Here is a 21,423-nt window from a genome sequence, read left to right as displayed (position 1 = left end):
ATTTTCAGAGTTTTGGCGTAGAACGTAAAACAGATGCTATGAAAGAGATTTTGACAAAACAAAGAGAGTTGAAGAAGTGGTATCCTGGGTGGAATAGTGACTCATTTCTCTCATTTTCATGCTGGTAATTTAAAGAGTGATTGATGGTAGGAAGAAAATGCAGTCCTTCCTTGTGGATTCTTGCAGTTTAACTCCTCACATTCTAATACACAGCATGCCAGGCACCACGATAGGCACTCCTGGATTCGAAGGTCAGCTGGAACAGCTTTAACCCACGGGATCCATCGGACACCCACTTGAGACACAAGTCTTACTATTCTTTGCTCACTCAAGCTTCCTTGCTGTGGATTAGCTTCTGTCCCCCCGCCCCCCGAACTAATGGTGTTCTAATAAGCCTGTTCCAATAAAAAGGGAAGTGGTATAACATAATGATTAGTCCTGTAAAGAAAATAACTAACAGATGGACACAAGCATCCATCTTTCTCACCCATTCCATTTATATATTTGCAGGGAGCCTGGGGGACAGAGACTCCGTGCAGCCTGTGTGTGAGTGAGCCCAGCAGCAGCTTCTTCCCCAGGAATGGGGAGGGATGAACTGTGTTGTGGGCTGTGGGTATGCAGAAATGAGTCCTGGGCAGAGAGGTCACCCTTAGAATTTTTCTTGACGCTGTTGTCAGGTGTCTCTGCTCTACATGGATCAGGAGGATGATACAGTTGTTTCAGGTTGTGGTCAGAGCTGAATGCAGGCCTTGTGTAAACAGGCAGGCTTCAGAGTACCCTGGGGTCGGTGATAATAGGGTTCATGTGTTCCCTCTGTCTCATTGTTGAGGGCCTCTGGGAGGCCTCTTGCAACCTCCTATAAGCCTTAATTGTCCTATCTTATCTCTAAAACGGGATAATAATATGTGGGCTGATAGAGTTGGTTCTAGGATTAAACCAGATGGTGTATGTCAAGTGCACAGTAAGACTTAATGAGCCTTTATTGAACATCTATTAAGTGCTTGGCACCTGTAGGTTTATAGATCTTTTTTAAATAAAGTGCTGAAGAAACATTAGCACTTTGAAGTGGTGTAACAGAGAAGATGGAAAGGGGCTGTTGCACAGAGGGTCACAGTTTCATTGTGAGCTTTGTGCTGTCCTGAGTGACTGGTTCTAGGGGTGGGAACTGGGTGAAAGAGCAATATGCAGGTCAGGTGCACTGCCAGGGCAGCAGCCCTGGGCTGCCACGGGAAGGAGGGGGGGCAAAGCTCATGAATAACATGAAAGTTAAGGAATTATTAGGTGTATTTCTGTCTCACCAAAACTGACAAGGCTCAGGAGAGGTGGACCAGGCAGAGCTGCCTTCCTGGAAGCAAGAACTTACTGTGTCGTAGCTGGGTAGCCTTTGCCTGCGTTCTGATTCTGGAAGGAAAAATGCTTCAGGGTGGGTCATCGATTGAATGTTGACATTTCAAAGCCTGGAACTACCCTATACTCCATCAAGTGGAAATGTGAAAATGCTGTAGCACTTAAAGGTATGCTATTGCTTGTTTTTTTGGTGAAGCCCTGCTTGTGGAAGGTCACCAGGAAAGAGAGGAGTTGATGATAAAAATTAGAGGAACAAACTTGAAATCAAACTCATTGGAATAGAGAAGTATATATTTCGGGATCTCTCAGGTTCTTTAAACATAGCTGCAGACTGAAAAGTCCATACATATTTTTTGGCCTAGGGAATACTTCTCTTACACTGTTTTTTCAAAAATAACTTGTTTGGCTTATGGGTGGGTTTATTTATATATACCATTCTGGAGATAGAATGATCTAGAAAAGCTGTTTCTTTGTTCCTTTCTGTTTCTCCATGCCCTTTGCCTCTTTTCATCTTCGCTCCACCTATTCTGGTGAAAGATACACTCCGCTAATACTTCCACTGACGGTCTCAGCCGTTTTCAGTTCATTTGCGTCAACCCCGTGACTGCCCTCAGTTTGAGGCTTGAAGAGTTTCCTCTGCTGTTCTTCCTCCAAGCGTATCCCTCCTTTAGAACTGGAGGCTGAATTCTTGGGAGGGGGTTGGCCCAAGCCACTTCACCATTAGAAACATAGTTTGAATGACAAAGAGAACATAAACATGTTAGTGTAGGGTGTGAAGACACCCTCATTTCTTCCATACAGAGGTTCTGGCAGCCAGCTTGCCTCCTGGTCTCCCAGCCCCCTCCTCTGCACATTTTTGTGCTTTCTTGTCACTAGTCCACAGACAGAGCTGTTTCTGTGGAGAGCTTTGCATAATCTGAGGCTGTGAGGTGTCCTGTCACCCCAGATACACAGACTAGCGGTCAGTCAATTACAGTTCTCAGAACCCGCTGGGCAGCTTTCCAGTCCAGCCAGTTCTTGGCTCTGAGTCCCACAACAGCAGTAATTGGGGAGTACCCGTCATGGGGCGGAAAGGAGTGTTTAGAAAGAATCCACATTGACAGTGGCATGGATGGGCTCTGGGGGCCACCACACAGATTAAGAGATGGCACGCATCCAAGCTTCTGAGGCCAGAGTGTTCGGAGGACGATGGTGACAGAGCCATCCACACTAAGAGGAAAAGTGACTTCGCCTGTACAGGACAGTTTATGTTCTTGGACACTTAAAAACCAAATATAACAGGAAAAAAAAGCCCAGACACCATGTAAGGTGACTTTGACAAGTATATTTGATTTTTGCCTTTTTCACCGTGACTTTTATTTCCCCCCCAAATTGTTATCCACTTAAACCTTGAGTTGAAATTAAATTTTGATCCTGTAGTTCCTTGCTATAACATGATAGCAAAGCTTATTTTCAGGGCAGTCCACTCTTGTGTCCTGTGTATCGAGCTTCCATCTCTGCTCGTGACTTACTGGTAGAAGTACTTGGAGCTGTTCATGCCGTTGTTTAGGGCTTGGAGGCCCACATCTCCTTCTCCAAGGCAGATAAATCTCTGTTCTTTCTCAATCCTAAAGACCCAAGCACCTCCCAAGAAGACCCTACACTGGCAGGAGGGGCCCAGCCAGTGAGCTGTGTTCTGGGGGGAGGTTGGGGGAGCTTCCAGGCCCTCAAGGAGACTGTGCTGTCACTGGACTCCAGAATTTTCCTTTTCCATCTGCCAGCCGGCTCTTGGTGAGAGGTCTCTGTCTCCTGAAGGGAAGCGATGCATGCCATTGGGGAAGATTCATAGAATAGGGATAGCACTAAGGAAAGCTGCCAAGGAGGGGCCATCTCCCCTTCATTTCTGTTGTTGTCAGTTGTCCTCTACTCTTCACCTTTTCTTCCCAGCCCATCAAGACTCACCAATCCAGTAGAACATGGAGTAGTCCAGGGATGTCTGGGTGGCTCAGCCGTTAAATGTCTGCCTTCAGTTCAGGTCATGATCCCAGGGTCCTGGGATCGAGCCCCGCATCGGGCTCGCTGCTTGGCAGGAGGCCTGCTTCTTCCTCTCCCACTCCCCCTGTTTGTGTTCCCTCTCTTGCTGTCTCTCTCTGTCAAATAAATAAATAAAATCTTAAAAAAAAAAAAAAAGAACATGGAGTAGTCCAGTGCCTCCACAATCCCCAAACACCCTTAGCTACCCATCTCCCAGCTTCTTCTAGCTTTGCTGTCCCTATCCAAGTCAACAGATCCTTGGACTTACTGTTCCTCCTATGCTGTTGTGAGCCAACACCTGTTCCCCCATTGTCTTTGTTCCCATGGCCACCTCCCTCAGGCCTAGGAATGTCATTTGTCTGACTTCCCCTCTTCATCCCCATATCCAGCAGGTCAGTATCATTTGCGTCCTAGGTCTGCTCCACTGAAGGTCCAGGCTGAGCTGCTCCCCATTGTCATCTTTACTTGTCTTCTGCTACCATCTCCAGAATAAGAACTGTCTATTGGCACTTACCCATCCTTCCTAGAACGTGCCACTCTTTCTTCAGACTTTGGGAAAAAAGACATGTACATGGAAGGAGCTCCCATCAGGTGGCCAGATGGTATGGTGGATGTATATTTATCCTATTTTGCTCAACTTCAGGCCCCCACTCTCCCAAACTTGCTTTAGATAGACCAAGTTAATTTGGGATTAGACATTTTTTATTGCTTGGATTTTGTGGCCGAGTAATTTCTGTGGTTAAAGAGTGCCACAGCCTCAGTGTTGAGCTGCGGGAGTGCCTACCACACGTAGTGCCGTGTTTGTGTTTTGAGCCCCGTGCTGAGGCACTTGTCAGTGATTGTCTGTCTCAGTCATGCTTCATAATAACCCTGTGATGTGAGAAGGAACCATTATTATCCCCATTCTGTGGATGAGGAAACTCAACTTGGGTTCTGACTCTAGAGTCCAAGATCTTAACCATTAACTCGTTCCTGTCAGGGGCATAATACTCTTATGATACCCTTCACGGTATAATAGACACTCTTAATCTTTGCCACTATTATTACATAGTCCAAAGAAACCTTGCTTAAAACTCTAATTACAAAACTAATTAGATGTCTAATCCTTCATGATGTTTTAATGTGAAGGCTCAGTCTTGTGAGGCAAAGGGATTTTAGAACACACTGCCAGAACATACCCGCAGGGTACAAAGACCATGGACGTTGGAGTCCCGTGGACCTTGATTCCTGGCTCTCCTTCTTTGCAGCTGTGTGATCTTAAGCAAATGTCTGCATTTCTTGGAACCTCAGTTTCTCAGGTGTCTGCTTCAAAAAGCTGATGTTTTAGATAATCCATTGTTTATGCGAAATAGAGCTCTTTCCCTTCTTGGTTATACTTCATCAGGCCATTGGGAACATTTCAAAGCATGGGTTATGATAAACTATGAAAACAGATCAATATTGTTTAAATTTTCCTTTTGATGAAAGAGCTGCTCATTAACGTCATCTCTGAAAAGTCAGCAAAGGAGCATCGATGCGAGCCTTTGCCCTCGTGCCATTTATATGTCTCTTTAATTGGTGGAGTATAATTGAGTGAGAATTATTTAAATGCCCTTTATGCTGATGAATTTTCAGCCCAGGAACAGGTTAAATGATGAAGCAGGAATTAATGTTAACATGTTAAATGTGCTGTGCAAAAGTCCAGTGTTTAAATTCTCTCTCTCTCTTTTTTTTTTTTTTTGGTAAGAATTAGAAATTAGAGTAGTTAAGGTTGTTTTGAGGGGAGAGGAATGGAAAGGAAAAGCCTGAATCAAGTTCTTGGTGTCCGAGGAAAAGTTAGATGGAGAAATGAAAGAAATTCAGCCCCGACAGAGCTTTTCTCTTCCCCGGTCATTGCTCCCAGCCTTGTGTGGTCAATCTTCCATGTGTTGGCTCAGTCCTATAATAGGCAATGGCACCTAAAGTCTGTTGTAACCCTCCCGGATTGCAGACTTCATCAAGATGCTTGTAGAAATGAGAACACCCCTTCTATGTCCCCAGTGATTGTGACTGGTAAAGAAGTGTAGACGGTCAACCTGATTGTTCCAGAATGTTCTTTGCAAATAGCTGTTCAGCTGAGAAGTGGTGTGTCTCCAGCATTGTCTCACTTCTCCCTGGAGAGAGATCTCTGAAGCTAGGTTACAGACTTAGGTGTCTGGGCATCTCAGGGTGGATCTTCAGGGGAGAAATAGTTCAGTGAACAGTTGGAGTTTTTGTTCTGACATTGGTTTCCTGGGTAAGACTTCCTGTCATGAGTTCCTTTATGGAAATTTTTGGAACTCCAGCAATTGAACCATCCTGAGAAGGACCTAAGGTGTTGCTAAGCTACATAGCATTCTTTTCTACGTGCCACGTGAAGAGGGAGTGCCATAGAAGAGTAATTGGGGTCTAGAAGAAGAGAGCATGGGTCGAAATCCCAGCTTGACCTCTTATTAGCTCTTCCCACTTGTATCACGAGGCTGGTAATCATCCCAGTTGATGAGATTGGTGGGGTTTATTGAAGAAAATCAAGCAGTTACATGTTTAATATTATTTCTGGCACATAGTAAGCAGCCAGTAAATGTTAGCTGTTATCATTGTTAATGCAGTAGAATAAGGTTTCTTTGTTTTTCTTTTGTTTTTAGAAAGAATAAGTGGTGATCACACAGTAGGTATAAAACTAGCCTTAAAGAATTTGATTGTGTGTTCTCTTCCGTGCACCATTTGAGATCATCAGGCTGGGGCCATCTGCCTTGGATTACTGAGTAACTGTGCACTTTCTATCATTAATTATGAAAGCCAGAAATGTAGACTATGTGTGATAACTCGCTCAAATTCCAATGCATGTCTAACTTTTTCACCCCTCTAACATAGCAAGGCAAGAAATGGACTTACTGAGATTTCCCTTTCCTAAGGCACAGAGATATAAACTGTTTCAGTTTGTGAATCATCACGTTTACATTTCAGAACTATCAGGTTGATCCTGAGTCTTTATACTGTTAGAGCAGCGACAGTTGTGGCCTGTTAACTAGTGCAAGTCAAATTAATTATGTCGATAGCATTGACAGACAGATGCTCTTGATGCGATGCTGTGGGTTGGAAATATTTTTTGAAAACTCAGCTGTTATTATAGAGGCTTTGGTTAGTAGGTACGTAGCTTGGTAGAGACTTGTTCTCTTTATATTAAAATACTCTATTTTATGTATCAAGTAATGAGCCTGTGGAAATGAATATATTGTTGCATTGTTCTTAGAAGACACCTAGTTCTTTCATTAAAGACTCTTCTTCTTTCTTTTTCTTTTTTTTTTTTTTAATATTTATTTGACAGCAAGAGCACACAAGCAGTGAAAGTGGCAGGCAGAGGGAGAAGTAGGCTCCCCACTGAGCAGAGAGCCCCATGCAGAACTTGATCCCAGGACCCTGAGATCATGACCTGAGCCAGAGGCAGACCCTTAACGTGCTAAGCCACCCAGGCGCCTCAAGACTGTCTTTTTTCTAATGAAAAATTGTCATTTTTTGTTTTTACGGGGCTCTAACAATTGGTGCTTAGGCTTATGTAACATTTTTGAAATTAAAAAAAAATTCAAATATTTTTAATTCTGCCATACACTAACGTCATGAGAAATAGTTGTGGTTACTAAGAACTCTAAGCATGGAGATAATTTTACAGATTGAGGCCGGTTAGTCATCTATATGCATTATTTTTTTTTTTTCTTTTGGTTCTGTTGGGCACAGTTCTGCTGCCCAAACGTGGAACCACCAGAGTTTTGCATCGACAACTCCAGCAATAAATAGAGCAGTGCTTCAGAAAAGCCGTGGGCACCGCCTGCCAGAGAGCGTGGTTTCCCTGGCCACTGTGGCTGGCTCAGATCCTTGCATTCGTGCCCTTCAAATGTGGTCATTTATTTCCACAGGGAAAGTAGGAGGCAAAGATTTGATCAGGAAGCAGTGCACATCAGAATAAACGCTCTTTTGTGATGAGCTGTTAGTGTTGGTTAATGGAGTACTTAATATTTTCTAAAAATGCAGCCTTTAAGTAAACCCACGTTTAAACAGCGTGCGTGAAGCATCTGCAAGCATCTGCAGTCCATACCTGTGAAGTTTTGTGTATCATTCCAAGCACTGGAAACACTTAAGCGGTGTCTCCTTGAGCTGAATGTGGCCGTCAAAGCTTGTTTAGTGACCGAGTACACAGCAGGGTCAGTCGCTTTTTACTCACCTGTCTGTGACTTGAGAGTGTTCGTGAAGGTGCTGTGGCATCTCTCTCCCGTTCTGCTGGTGAACGTGGCCTGTGAGCCCCGCCTGGGTGACTTCTGCTTGGTGATGTAAAGGGGTTCACACTGACCAGCCTCCTTGGAACAGAGTGTTTTCTGTTAAACAGCGCGGCCTCTCCTAAGGCCTGGACAGTCATTACTTTGTGAAAGGGCCCCCTCCCCCTTGCAGTGAGATGCAGGATCTTTCTGTTTCCCCTCCACATTTGCGTCGATCTTTTCATGGACTGCTTTTGCCTCAAGCCGCCCAGACACAGATGACTATTTTTTTTTTAAAGATTTTATTCATTTATTCTACAGAGAGAGAGACAGCCAGCGAGAGAGGGAACACAAGCAGGGGGAGTGGGAGAGGAAGAAGCAGGCTCCTAGCGGAAGAGCCTGGATGTGGGGCTCGATCCCATAACGCCGGGATCACACCCTGAGCCGAAGGCAGACGCTTAACCGCTGTGCCACCCAGGCACCCCGACACAGATGACTATTGACAGGCCGTCTGTGCGCTCAGACTTCTGAGAGCGTTGCTCCTTGAACCCTTCATGACAAAACATGAATGCTGCTGTTGAGAAAGTAGCTGTCTAGACAGTTAGCGTGTGATGGACCGGTCAAAGGAGAGATGCGTTTGCAGACCATGGAGTCATTGATAGACCATGTTCATTAGGCATGTCTGGACATCGCCAGGCATTCTTACATGGGCACTGCAGGGTTAGGCGGGGTCTAGAAGTATCTGTGACCTCCTCAGCACAGGACACCATTTCAGCCAGGGCCCTAAGTTTCCTTGCTTAAACTGCCTAAGAGACAGAGAACTTTGAAGGATGACCTAAGAGTCCATGAGTCCACTTAGAAAGAAAGTTGCGACCATCCGTTCCCTGTTGGTAAATAAAATTTTGAACTCATTTGTTTCTTACAGGGTGAAGAAACCAAAAGTCTGACTCTTGTCCTGCATCGGGACTCTGGCTCCCTGGGATTCAATATTATTGGTGGCCGGCCGTGTGTGGTATGTTAATTACTAAAACGTGTTTTTCCTTGCCCTGCTGCAGTGGGAAGAGGGGTCGAGGTTTGGAGGGGGGGGGCGGTGGTGAGGAGTAGGAAACCTTGCTCACCTCATTCTGCTCTCTGTAATTAGAGAGTTCATTGTTTATCTAACATCTTCACCCTCAGGTATTTTTATTTAGTTGTGGTCTCCTAAAATATCATTGTCCTAGTAATACAACAGCTTATCTAAACTGTTTAGGTTTTGGGGGGCATGTCTGGTGGTGTAGCAGTGGAGCTGAAGAAAGTTGTGGGAGATGTGTGCACCTGGCGCTGAGTAACTGAGCTGGAGCGTGGGCTCTGCGACCGGAAGTCGCTCTGTCGGCTCTTCATTAGTCAGGGATGATTCCCTAATTCGTGGGCTGTTATATCCCTTTGCTTTTTCTCCCACTGCAGCTCTTTGTCCTCCCCGTTCATCATTAGCTAGTTCCTCCACCGGGAAGAAGAGGCCAAATTCAGACCAGTCAGTTGAATGGGGAGGAAGATACGGAAAGGGCCCTGGGGACGAGATGTGGCAAAGGGCCTGTTGCAGGATTACACCTTTCATACGGGCTCATTGGAATGGGCATCATTTCTTGCTCATGTCTTCTGCTGATCATTTCCTCCTTTGTTACCTTAAAGGGAAAGTAATAGTCAAAGTAAAGGAAAGGAAAATCGAATTCACTCGTTCAACAAATAAGTATTGAATAGGGGCTATTTGGTAGGAGCTGGGAGACACTGTGGAGGCCAGAGAGACTGGGTCCTTTGCTCATTGAGTTTATGTCCTGGTGGGTTCATTAGGCAAGACATAAGTAAACATCACAGTTACAGACTGGGGGACATGTGACGTAGGAAAAAAATGGGAGGATGGCAGGCAGTAGTACCATGGAGCAAGGGGCATCACTGGCCAGGGTGATCAGGAAAGAGAGGAGGAGACACTAAGTTGAATCCTAAAGGATAAGAAGATGTTGGCCATCCAGATGTGGCTAAACTCTGTGCCTGGGTCAGGCTCACCCTTGGGGAGGAGGTGTCCTGGGGCAGGGCCATGTTGCTGTATTCTGAAGGATGAGTAGGAGTTTGCTAGATCAGAGGCCCATATATGATAGATTTTGTTAAGCACCCTTAACTGTAAGAAAATTGAGCTTATTTAGTTAGCTCTAAATTATATATTTGCTGCTGAATTAATACGACATGGCTTATAAAACTTACATGCAAAACGGAGCATTTTAAATGATGAAATTAAAGTGTGAGTATGAATATGATTTCTCTTATGTTCTTTCATCGTTCCAATGCCCTGCGTCTCATGGGCCCGCCTTTGGGAGAGCAGTGAGCTAGAAGACAGTGAACAGGCCCAGGGCAGCCCATGCAAAGCCTGGAATAGCGCTGGAGTTGGCATTGGGGGGAGCTGCAAAGAGTACAGCATTGCTGGAGTCGGGGTGGGCAGGAAGTAGTCAGATGGAGACCCGGAGAAGATGGGGGAGTTAGCATGAGGAGAAGTACGTTGAGTACCCCTCACTTTTGGCCAAAGGCATGGTTTCAGAAACACACACGCTTTATCATAAGAAATGACAGCTTAGTTATAGGCCAGGCACGGTCATTAAGTGATGGACTGACGCATTCATTATCTGCCCTATAAAACTTACCTACAGAAGAGAACCCTTCGGACAATGAGATTAAACTATGAGAAGGAGGAGTTGGGGGGTACCTCCACTTTGCTGAGCCCCAGGGATGGGCACGCAGTGGTTCATCTCCTTTGTCACTGAAATTCTTAAGATGCTGCAGAATTTATATCCCATTGGAACCTTTTTTCTTTCCTCGTCTACCAGTTGGTTGAGCAAGCAGACAACATGTCATGGTGCTGCTCTGCTTGTGTCCTGGCTGCCGGGGGGCCATGCGCTCCAGCAAAGGGGAGGGATGAGGAAGCAAACTGGGACTCGGATGTCTGAGTAGTTGGTCCCAGGAAACAACAGGACTGGCACAGGTCCGTGTTCCCCAGCTTACCCTCCAGAACATGTTGTAGTGTGTGCTTTGCCTTGCCGTTGAGCTCGAGTAACAGAGGCGGTCCTTCATTTGGCTTGGTAATTATTAAATCTCCTCTCCCCAGCCACTGTTACCAGTTTTAAGAAATGACTTCAACAAACCAAGAAACCACTTCACTGTTAGATGTTTCGGAAACTTCCACAGCTGAAAGAGCCCAAACCAGGAAGGTCCCTTCTCTGCCTCACCAGAGCATATATAGGAAAAAGGAGCCCAATGTTTGAAAATGTTTGAAATGGGACACCTGGGTGGCTCAGTCAGCTGAATGGCTGCGTTCGGCTCAGGTCATGATCCCAGAGTCCTGTGATAGAGTCCCACGTCGGGCTCCTTGCTCAGTGGGGAGACTGCTTCTCCTTCTGCCTGCCGTCCTCCCTGCTTGTGCTCTCTCTGACTCTCTCTGACAAATAAATAAATAAAATCTCGAAAGAAAAAAAGAAAGATAGATAGATTGATTCTTGAAATGGAGAGGCATGCCTATGTCTTGGTGATGGTTGGAGAACTTACTATGTGTTTGTTTTCTGTCCCTCCCCGGGAACAAAAGGACGCTGCCTGCCTCATTGGAATATGGTTCTTTCTTGTGCTTATCAAAGTATATGTTTTAGGTTATTTTCTTTCTCCTTTAAAAAGCTGATTGAAGTACAAGCCAGAGTGAATTTTGTAGCTTTCTTAAGCGTTCTCAGTTCATGTGGTCTTTTTGCAAGAACTACATGCATGTCCCCTGGAGGAAAATTTAATTCCATATGCATGTGGTTGCAATAGTGCTTGGTTTTTTTTTTTTTAAACTTGTCCTGATTAGCAGAAATCGCATAATGAACCCTAAATGTATTCTGAACTGTTGCCTGGAAATCTGGCAGGTCATTGAGAACATGCTAAAAAGCCAAGATGAGCAACAATGCACACTCATTGTTAGCACTGGAAGTAGAATGCGGCACACATGACGTGTGTGTTTCCCAAGAAATCCTTGTGTCAGAAGCTTGGTGGGGTTGTGACATAGGCCCAGCCTGGGGGGCACTGACATAAGGCTTTTCATTGCATGATGTACGGCTCTTAGCAAAATCACATCATTCATTCATTCATTCTTAGATCCCTAAAGAAACAGCACCCAGTCTGGTGTATCAGACCTTTCACTTCAGCCTTTGGCAAGTACACTTCCTTGTCAGGTACCCCTGGGATGAAAACAATCCCTTTTATTTTTCCTTTTCTCAAGCCAGCAAAACAAAACAAATCCCAGGCCTTGTTGGTTCACCTTGATAAATGGCTCTGACTTAAAATGTATTAGAAAGGGAGCCAAACAAGCTAAGAACTGAGAGATGTCTTTTAAGAGACACGTCTAGCTATCCAGGATGGAATCGATTTGGCTTTCTTTGATTTTGTGCTCTCTGTATTTTTTTTTTTTTTTTGCATTCTGTTTCCACTTCTACCACTGTCTTAATTTAACCTGAATTGCGCTGTTTGCTTGTGCCTGTTCTGTTTTTTGCTTGAACTTACTTGCTCTCCTAAGAAAAATTACTTGTGCATGATGTAGTATTCTGCAAAACAAAACAAAGCCAAAATCCCCTCCTCCACCTCCCTCTTCCTCTCAGGCCAAGAAATGCAAAGCAATTAATTCAGAGTCAGCATGGATCTCTTTTCATTGGATATGTTGATATCACCTCTTAGGGAACTCAAGATTGTCCATAAATCCTTTGTGGTCCATGGAGGCTCTTTGGGTTCGCCCAGTAGAATATTCCATAGCCTGGAATGAGAAACTTTTGAATTCATGGTTTTTTTTTTTTTTTTTGAGATTTTTCTCTGTGGGAGGCAGTATTGCACTTAGAGCTTATGTAAGGGAGTTGAACTGTCCTCAGTTTGAAACTGACCTATGATGCTTTTTAGCTGTGTGACCTTGGGCAAGTTATTTAACCTCTCTGTCCCAGGTTCCTCATCTATGAAATGGGTAATAACGTAGTACTTAAGGTTTGTGGTTATCGTGAGGATGAACCGGGCCCTAGAGTACTCACTGCCTACCTAGTATGTACTCAGTAAATAGAAGCTGTTGCACAGCTGTGTACTTAATATTTGAGCTATGCATGTAGGGAGATCCACGAATGCTCTGGGTTAGTAAGGCAGCTGTGAGAGACAAAGGAGAAATTCAGACAGTGTGCGGTGGGCCAGTGCAGGGTGCTGTGAGGCTGGGCAGGGCTGTCTTGAGGATGGCTGATGTATTACAGCACCCACATCCCGCTGACCCTTCTCTCTTGGGAGAGTGTTGATAGAATCCAGATGGCAGTTTGGAGACCTATCTTTGTCATGGGGGAATAAATGTTGGGAAGAACGCTTAATGCTCATTTGAGGTTGTGATTTTGGTTTCTTTCGAATCCTATTTATAACATTATAGAGTGTGTGCGCGTGTTTGAGAGAAAGGGGTGAGGAGGGAGGGAGGGAGACAAGAGGTACAGAATGTGCTTTTTCTCACTCTTACCCATCGCTCTTGCACTGGAAGGGGTAGATCAAGCCACATTTAAAGTCATCCCTTTCCCCTTTAGAATATAGGCTTTTCATGTTTTTTTTTCTCTTTAAAGAGAAAAATTTTATATTTTCATAGTTACTTCTCAACAAATGGAAATTATATGTATTTCTATATACAGAAGTTATTATTAAAATAGATCTTCTTATGGCATTATGGCGAAGAATTTACCATGATGGTAGGATTTGGAGTTTTTGTGGAAGATCCTGAAATTACTTTCCAAATGCTTTTGTTTGGGAACAATACATACTTGTGCCATTTAACTTATAAATCCATCTGTTAATCACTAGAAATTTAATCCACACACTTGGAGAGAATTCATCCCAGTGCTGTTTGGAAAGAAGTTCATGAACAAGCTGTGAGGGGTTTTTTTATGGGCTTGTTGGAACTTTTTGATTTTAATAAAAGAAGGAGTTTGAGCAGCGAGCCGTTGCCTTTCCCAGAAAGTTTCGGTCCAGACCTTGAAAGATCTAAAGGGATTTGAGATCGGAGATGAGAATTTATTAGGCTTGCGGTGGCGGTGGTGAGCTTTTCTGATGTAAATCTGAGCACACATAAAACACCTATTTTCACAATGAGATTATTGGATATTTAAAAGTTTTTATAGTACTCTGAGCTGGTGAGGATATGGGAAAACACTCTAATGAGCTATCAGTGCATAGTTTGGCAACATCCATCAAGTCTCCATATCCCTGGACCCGCCAGTTCCATTGCTAGGGGTTTGCCCCAGATACATACTGCAAAAGATATTTCATAGTACAGATAGGAAGGTATTGGAGACGACATTGTCTCTGAGAGCAACAGAAACAGTGCTAATTATCCTGATACTGGGATACTGTTCAGCCACTTAAGGGAGTAAACTAGACAGTAAGACTGGTGAAAAATCTCCAAGGTTTGTAAACTTCAGAGAAAGAGGCGGGGTGCCTAGGACGGGGAGAGCAGGCCCCATGCGCACGCATACCATCTGGGTGCATGAGAAAGGAGCAGATACATGTTTAGGAAAGTGACCTATGAAAAATGTTTTGGAAACGATACATAAACGGCAAATCGGTGCTATCTTGGGGAAAAAGACAATGGGTAGGAGGTGGCAAGGACTGACTTTATACCTTCTGGTATGGTTTGAAGTATTTTACCATGTGTATGTGTTAATTTTAGATTAAAACAGAAATGAAGGGTAACAGATGGGCTTTCACCCCATTGCCACTTTTGACATGAGCAAGAGTCCATTACAGTTGAAGAGTGTAAGCTTTATTTTCATGACCAAGTTAATGCCTAGCATTCATGTGTGTGTTTTTTTAACCCAAAGGACAACCAAGATGGATCGTCCACTGAAGGAATCTTTGTATCCAAAATAGTTGACAGTGGGCCTGCGGCCAAGGACGGAGGCCTGCAAATTCATGACAGGATTATTGAGGTATGTGAATGCTGGCCAGTGTCTTTTAATAGGGCTGAATGCCATCCCGTCTTCGTCTGGTTCGGTGCAAGATGTTTGGTCGGGGAGGGAGGCCTAAGCTGGTGGATGGTTGGGCAGGAGAGCTCTTCCATTGTGTGGGACTACAGAGAGCGCCGATCGCCTTGGTGTTAAGTTTTTGTTTATATTAAATATAGAGAAGCCAGATTATGAGTGGCACATTCACAGTTTGGCTGTCTTCCCGCGGCCTCGCGTCTGTTCTGGATGCTTCAGTTACAGCTTTGTGCGAAAGCCATTGGAGAGTCGTGTGTTAGTTAGAAGCAGATGAGCAACCCCTGTTGTGCGCATTGTGTCGGTGTTCACATTGGTCACCAGGGTAAAGTCGTGTTCGCCCCGGAGGCTTGCTCGTGTCCTCCCAGCTCGCGGCACAGTCATTGCCACGGACGTGCTGTTCTGTCTTCTGGGTTTGTCTGCTGTCCGGTGCACAGGGTGACTGTCCAGGGATGTGCAGGCAGAGGGCGATAGGATAGGCACGCACATCATCCCCGACTTCTCCATTTTCTGGTCTTCATGGAGCATTTTAAGCCTGTGTAGAGCAGGTTTATGGATTTGATCTGGGGGAGGTAGATCTCTCACCCCACCATCCAGCGCATTGCAGTAGGGTCACGCGGGGTCCTAGGCTGCGCCAGGTTGCCGAAAGGGAAAGCATTATTTGTTGCCTCCTGGTATGGGCTCTTGGTGCAAAGTGGGACACAAACGACTATTTTCTGCTGGTGGTTTTGACCATTTTGATTGCTCTTTTAATGGGCACATACATGGACCAAGCTTCGGGTCTCCTGTGAGGAATAAATTAGATAGGAGAGTCCAGGATGATACGCTGAATCCCGCGAGAAAGGCACCACGGGCCACAGCCATGACACGGCACATCACACGGGAACCGGAAAAACAGCCCTGATGCCGCTGGTGCTTGTTCCAAACACACTGGCGGAGCGTCTGTATTTCTTGAGTGTTTTCATGGTCCGTTGCAAAACCTTGGACCGAGTGGGAACTCTGACTATGAGATAAGCCATGAGCGAAGTTCACACAACCCACTGGAGTTTGGCCGCATGCTTCTCCCGGGGAAGGGGAAGGGAGCCTGGGAAGACAGAGAGCAAAGTCTTGCCTTTCCCTTGTTGTTTGGGTGAATTCCGCAATGCGCAAAGCAGTGCACTTGAGTCATTTACATCCTGGGAAAACACACAGTTGAACCTCACAGGGAAAACAAACCGAACTCCTTAGGGTCTGAGAGTCCCTCTTCCGAGGGAGTGCGTACATTGCGGTTACTTACATATAAAAAGGATACCTGACTTTTGTTTTCAGGACAGTATTGTTACATCCCTATTGACTTTTTGAAGGGTTCTTAAACTTGGAGCTCTTTTTACTGCCTGTTGTAGGGTCCATCTTTGTACTTCCCAAGTCAGGGGAGTGGGTTTTCCCTAACCAGGAATTTGCTTGGGCAAGAGCACTTTCTCAAGAGCTCAAAGGCATACTTACTGTCTTTTTTTTTTTTTTTTTTTAAGAGAGAATACATTTTCTGAGGCTATTGTTCAGAAAGATAAGTACAGCTTCCGTTGCCAAGGGTTTGGCGGAACAGCCAGTTTCTCTAAGTAATGGAATTTCATTGCTCTTATGTTTTGCAAATGAGAAATCTACAGCTGGGCAGGATTTTCTCTTGGCAAAGGGGGGATCCGTATTTGAAATGTGGAGGACGGTTTCTGGTAAGTCACATTCTCCTTTTGGACAGTATGTAAAATATTAATCATGTCCCAGTGTTGAGACGGAAAAGAAGGATGATCACAATAGAGCAATAATATATGTGTCATTGCAGTTGACACACCATGCCCTTCTCTGTTAAATCCTGACCTCCTTTGACAGGGTACAGTGATTCCCATGACTGAAAAATATATACCCTGGTTCACCTCATCTCTGTCGGAGTTTATTACCAGAAATGAATCTGATTATTTTAAGTGTGCCTGTGTTTCATCACAAAGAAGAGTCAGGCACTTTCTAGTTTTCCACCATATTTCTTCCTTTTCAGGGGAGTGGACAGACTACCACCGGACCTTCACCATGAGAACCTTAATTCTTGCAAAAGGGTGTTTTTGTATTAAATCCACGGAGACTCACTGAGTCTGGTCCTTTCTGCAGAGTTTTCAACAATTCCTCTACTCCTACCCCTGTATGTCCCCTGAGACCAGAGCAGTGGTCCCCACCCATCTTAGAGCCAGGCCCACTCCCTTCATTTTTTTTATAACAAGTATTTTTCAGTGCCACCAATTCTGTCGTGAAATGAGATTTATAAATAATATTTACATACATACACACCTAATTGTAAGATCTTTATATGCCGTAATAGAAAAATAAAAGGAAGGTAATTGATAATAAAATACATGTATCAGGATGTAAATGCATGGGCAGCACAGCAACGTGGGAAGACCCCAGGATGCTGCCAGATGCTTGCGCCTCCTCGTAGCCTCAACCTGTGGTCCCAGCTGGAAAGGCTGCCAGGGCAGGAGGGTGGTGCTGGGGACTCAGGCACTGGGAGCACTGGTGCCGTGTGATTTGGTTTTCTGCAGTGGTGAATAAATTGTGGTGAAGTTTCGGCACAACAAAGTACAGTCTTCTTGTGATTTGCCCACTTCTGTGTGTGTGTGTGTGTGTGTGTGTGTGTATTTTTAAAATTGTGCAAAATATACATAACATAAAATTTAACCATTTTAAATTATACCTTTCTGTGGCATTAAGTACATTCACGCTGTTGCACAACCATCACCAGCATCCATCTCCAGAGCTTTTTCATCCTCCTACAGTGAAACTGTCCCCATTAAACAACTCCCCCCTCCCTCTACCCCCAGCTCCTGGAGGCCACCATTTTGCTTTCTGTTTCTGTCATTTGAAACACTCTAGGTGCACCATGTAAGTGGAATCATATGGTCTTTGTCTTTTTGTGTCTGGCTTCTTTCATCTAGCAGGATTCATCCTCCAGGTTCATCCATACTGTAAGATGCGTCAGAACTGCTTCCTTTTTAAGGCTAAATACTATCCCACTGTGTGTATAGATGCACGTACCGCATTTTCTCTCCATCCACTGATGAATACTTGGTTTACTCCCACTTTTGGACCGTTGTGAATAATGCTACTATGAACAAGGGTGTGCAATCTGTATATATTTAAAGTGAAAAAAAAAAAGACCCCTTATAGCATTTAAATGTAAACGACAGTGAGGGTCTCCACTCAAGTAATTATAAAACATTTGTTATTTTAACTTCATGAATGTCTGGCAGGATATGTGGAAGTTGCATATAAATTGTGCACTGCATGTGACTCTGCACTGTAGGACTTCTAGTGTCCCTGGTCCCCACCCAAGTCATTGTGCCAGTGAATGCCCCCACAGCTTTCCAGCACTACCTCAGGGCGTGATGGGGGTACCAGGGAGACTCACTGGATTACAGAAGGATCTTATTCCAAAACCTTATGATGGAAGGTGAGTTGCTCAGGGGCAAAGTTGTCACCATTCCCCCCTTCTAGCCTGACTGCTTAGATTCCCTGTCTGGGGTATCTCAAGCCCTCATAAGAAAGCCTGAGCTGGCCTGGGCTACAAATCTTGGGCCCCGTCTGTCCACATGGTTGCAGATTTGAAGCATGGCTGATTCAGGAACCTACGCTCTCTGTTGGCACCTCCTGTCCCCATCTGCCCTGGATCGGGACAAATGGTTGTGCCCACCCTCCCTCCCTTCTGACACTGACATACAGCAACTTCCAGCTTATTCAGTATTAGTGCTGATTTTTTGGTGTGTCTTCTCCCTGTATGTACTTATGAGCTGCCTCAGGACCTTTTCAAAACTTCTGACCTCACCTTGGATTACGTATACTCAGCTCCTGTTTAGAAAACTAAATTTAATTTCTCCGTGGTACTTTTTGTACTCATTCTAAACCGTAAATGCCCCAGTGGTTTTAGTTTTTCTGCCTCAGAGCTGTGCCTGCTTTCTGAACTCCCTTTTGAAGTCAATGCAATGTTCCTATACCTCAGTACCTCCGGAATTTTTAAAGAAACTATGCTTTTGTTCTTTGTAACAGCTTGAAACCTTTGGAAAAGTCTTCTCAGTGCCTCCTGAGCGTGCGTTAACCAACGTAACAGGTTTCATCACAAATGTAACGCTTTTTTCTGTAACCTCTAGAGTCTACTCTGGACCAATCACATTCTATCCAATTCTGTAAGCGATTTAGAGAAACCAAAAGGTGAAGAAATCACATATGGTTGATATTACCCTCAAAAATCCCTTCAGGATGCCCCATGTGGGGAGCATACATCTCTCCTTAAGTCCATCCAGCTGGTTTCCCCAGCATTGGAACATCTTGCTGTTTCCTCAGTTGACTACCATATGAGGCATTTGACCGGTTATGCAAATACCTCATTGGGTGAAATGCTCATGCCAAGAAAAGCACAGAAAAACCAAAGCCTACTAAGAAACTAGCAAATTCACTTGGAGGCAGGTGTGATCAATATATTTGTTTCTTTCCTGTATCAGTTTTTTTTTTTTTTTTTTTTTTAGCCACACAGTTGGCATAGCTGGTACATGACCATGCGATGCAACTCACTGAAACTCTTAAACTTTTGTAGAGGATGTCCACAGTATCTCTATTTTTTGCCAGTTTTCAGGCTTCTTAAGTTGGAGAACTGAGCTCTTGACTGCGTCGTACGAGTCTCCCATTTGGTAGTACGTGTGCTTCTGTAACTGTTGCTGGGTTAAATGGAATGTCCTGTTGTCCTCTGAGAGAGCAGATGTGATGGGGTGCAGTGGAGGGGGTGGGGGCTTGCCAAGAACCATTGTTTTGTACATCTTCTGTAAAAAGTGTTCTTGGTGGAAGTGTCAGGAGTTGAAGGCCCAACGTTGTGGTCACAGAAGCTGTGAGACCTCCTTTGGTGTAAAGCAGTTACTCTGTTTTGGTTGCAGTAGGTTTAGTTAGTCTGTCATTGCTAATAAGGTTGGGCTACAGGACTGACAAGAAAGTTTTAACAATATCTTCCCGTCCAGAGCCAGACTTCGATAGAACAAAATGAGGTTTCACCATTTGCTACTATTAGAAGATAATGTTCTGAGAGCAACGAAAATTGCAGAATGGCCTGTGAATTCACCTGATGAAGTATTTATTTTAAAAAAGTACTGTTTTTTTAATTAAGATTCTCTTTTTTATCCTATTAACTTTTATTTTGACATAATTTCAGAACTATGTAAATGAATTCCTGTATCATTTTTACCCAGATTCCCCAAGTACTCACATCTATTACATTTACTTGAAACCTCTTCACACTCTTAATTCCTAAATATATCAGTGTGGATGTTTTTTAGCAATAAGACGTTCCCTTACATAATGGCAGCACAGTTACCTAAATCAGGAAATGAGCATTGTTGGGGCTCTGTTATCTAATCTACCGAATTTGTTCAGATTTCACCAATAATCCCTACGATGTCCATTACAGTGAGAGAAAATCCCAGATCACAGGTTTTACTAAGTTGTCATATTTCTTTAGTATCTGTTATTTGATAGCACTTCCTCAGTTTTTGTCTCATATGCTACTCCTATTTGGAAGAGTACAAACCAGGTCTTTAGTGTGTCTCTCAATTTGGATTTGTTCGTTGCTAGTGAGTATGGATTTAGGTGGTACATTTTGAGTGAGGGTACCACGGAAGTGATAGTGTGGGCTTCTCGGCACATCCTGTTGGGAGTCACTTGATGTCAATTTGTCCCTTTATTGGTGACGTTAATTTGGACTGCTTGGTTCGAGTCCTACCTGCCAGACTTCTCCACTATCAAGTTACTTTTTTCTCCTTTACCTTGTATCTTATGGGGGGAATATTTTGAGGCTATGTGAATATATTGCTGTTTCTCAAACTCGAATACACTGGTTTTAGCATCCATTTATGGTTTTTACTTGAATCAGTTATTATTAGTATGGCATTATTATTAGTTGAAAAATGGTGATTTTCCAACTGCATTCCCTCTATGTTTATTAGTTGGCTTTCCGCTGTAAGAAAGAGTATTCTTTTCCCCTGTTTTTATCTACCCATTTATCTACATCCATCCATCCATCCATCCATCCATCCATCCATCCATCTCAGTACGGACTCACTGATTCTTATACTTTGGTGGTCATGTGGGCTGGTTTTGGGCAGACGGCACTCTTTAAAAATGGTACCTATATCCCTATGACATGTTCCCATTACTTTTTGAGCACTTTCTTCCTTTCTGTTACCACAGGATGTTTCTGGTTCATTCTGTACTTTTCTGGCCCCAGTTCTGGAATCAGCTACTTTTCCAAGTAGCCCTGGCTCCATTTAGTGAGGAATGGTGTTTGAAACCATGATATGGGTGCAAGGCTGATCATTATGATTGTGGTTTCTTTGCTTCTTTTTTTAATTAATTAATTTTTTGAGAAAGAGTGTGCGTGTGCTAGCGTGCAAGCCAGGGCAGCGGTGGGGGGTAGGGGGAGAAGGAGAGAGAGAATCTCAAGGAGACTCCTTGCAGAGTGTGGAGCCTGGCACAAGGCTCGATCTCAGGACCTGGAGATTATGACCAGAGCTTAAACCAAGAGTCGGATGCTTAACTGACTGAGCCACCTAGGTGCCCTGGGTTTCTTTACTTCCATGCCCTCTGAGTAGATAGAGCTAGAAATGTAAAGATGCACGTATAAACACACACACTATCGTCATCATCAACATTAACACCTCTGCGTCTATTTCTCTATGCATCCTTCTATATATATTTGAAAACTGTGCCTTTACCTGTATCTCTAT

At 44.1% G+C, this 21,423-nt stretch overlaps 1 protein-coding gene across 1 annotated transcript in view; it reads left to right on the top strand.

Moving 5' to 3' along the window:
- Positions 1–21,423, top strand: part of LOC100484486 (E3 ubiquitin-protein ligase PDZRN3) — a 239,639-nt gene that overhangs the window by 6,796 nt on the left and 211,420 nt on the right. Inside the window, exons 2-3 of the mRNA XM_034658648.1 lie at positions 8,533–8,619; positions 14,483–14,590. Of these exons, the coding sequence (XP_034514539.1) occupies positions 8,533–8,619; positions 14,483–14,590 (195 nt within the window). The remainder of the gene's footprint in view (positions 1–8,532; positions 8,620–14,482; positions 14,591–21,423) is intronic.

The sequence above is a fragment of the Ailuropoda melanoleuca genome, chromosome 4, assembly GCF_002007445.2.
Source record: "Ailuropoda melanoleuca isolate Jingjing chromosome 4, ASM200744v2, whole genome shotgun sequence".
NCBI classification, from domain to species: domain Eukaryota; kingdom Metazoa; phylum Chordata; class Mammalia; order Carnivora; family Ursidae; genus Ailuropoda; species Ailuropoda melanoleuca.
This window is presented reverse-complemented; position numbering and strand designations above follow the sequence as displayed.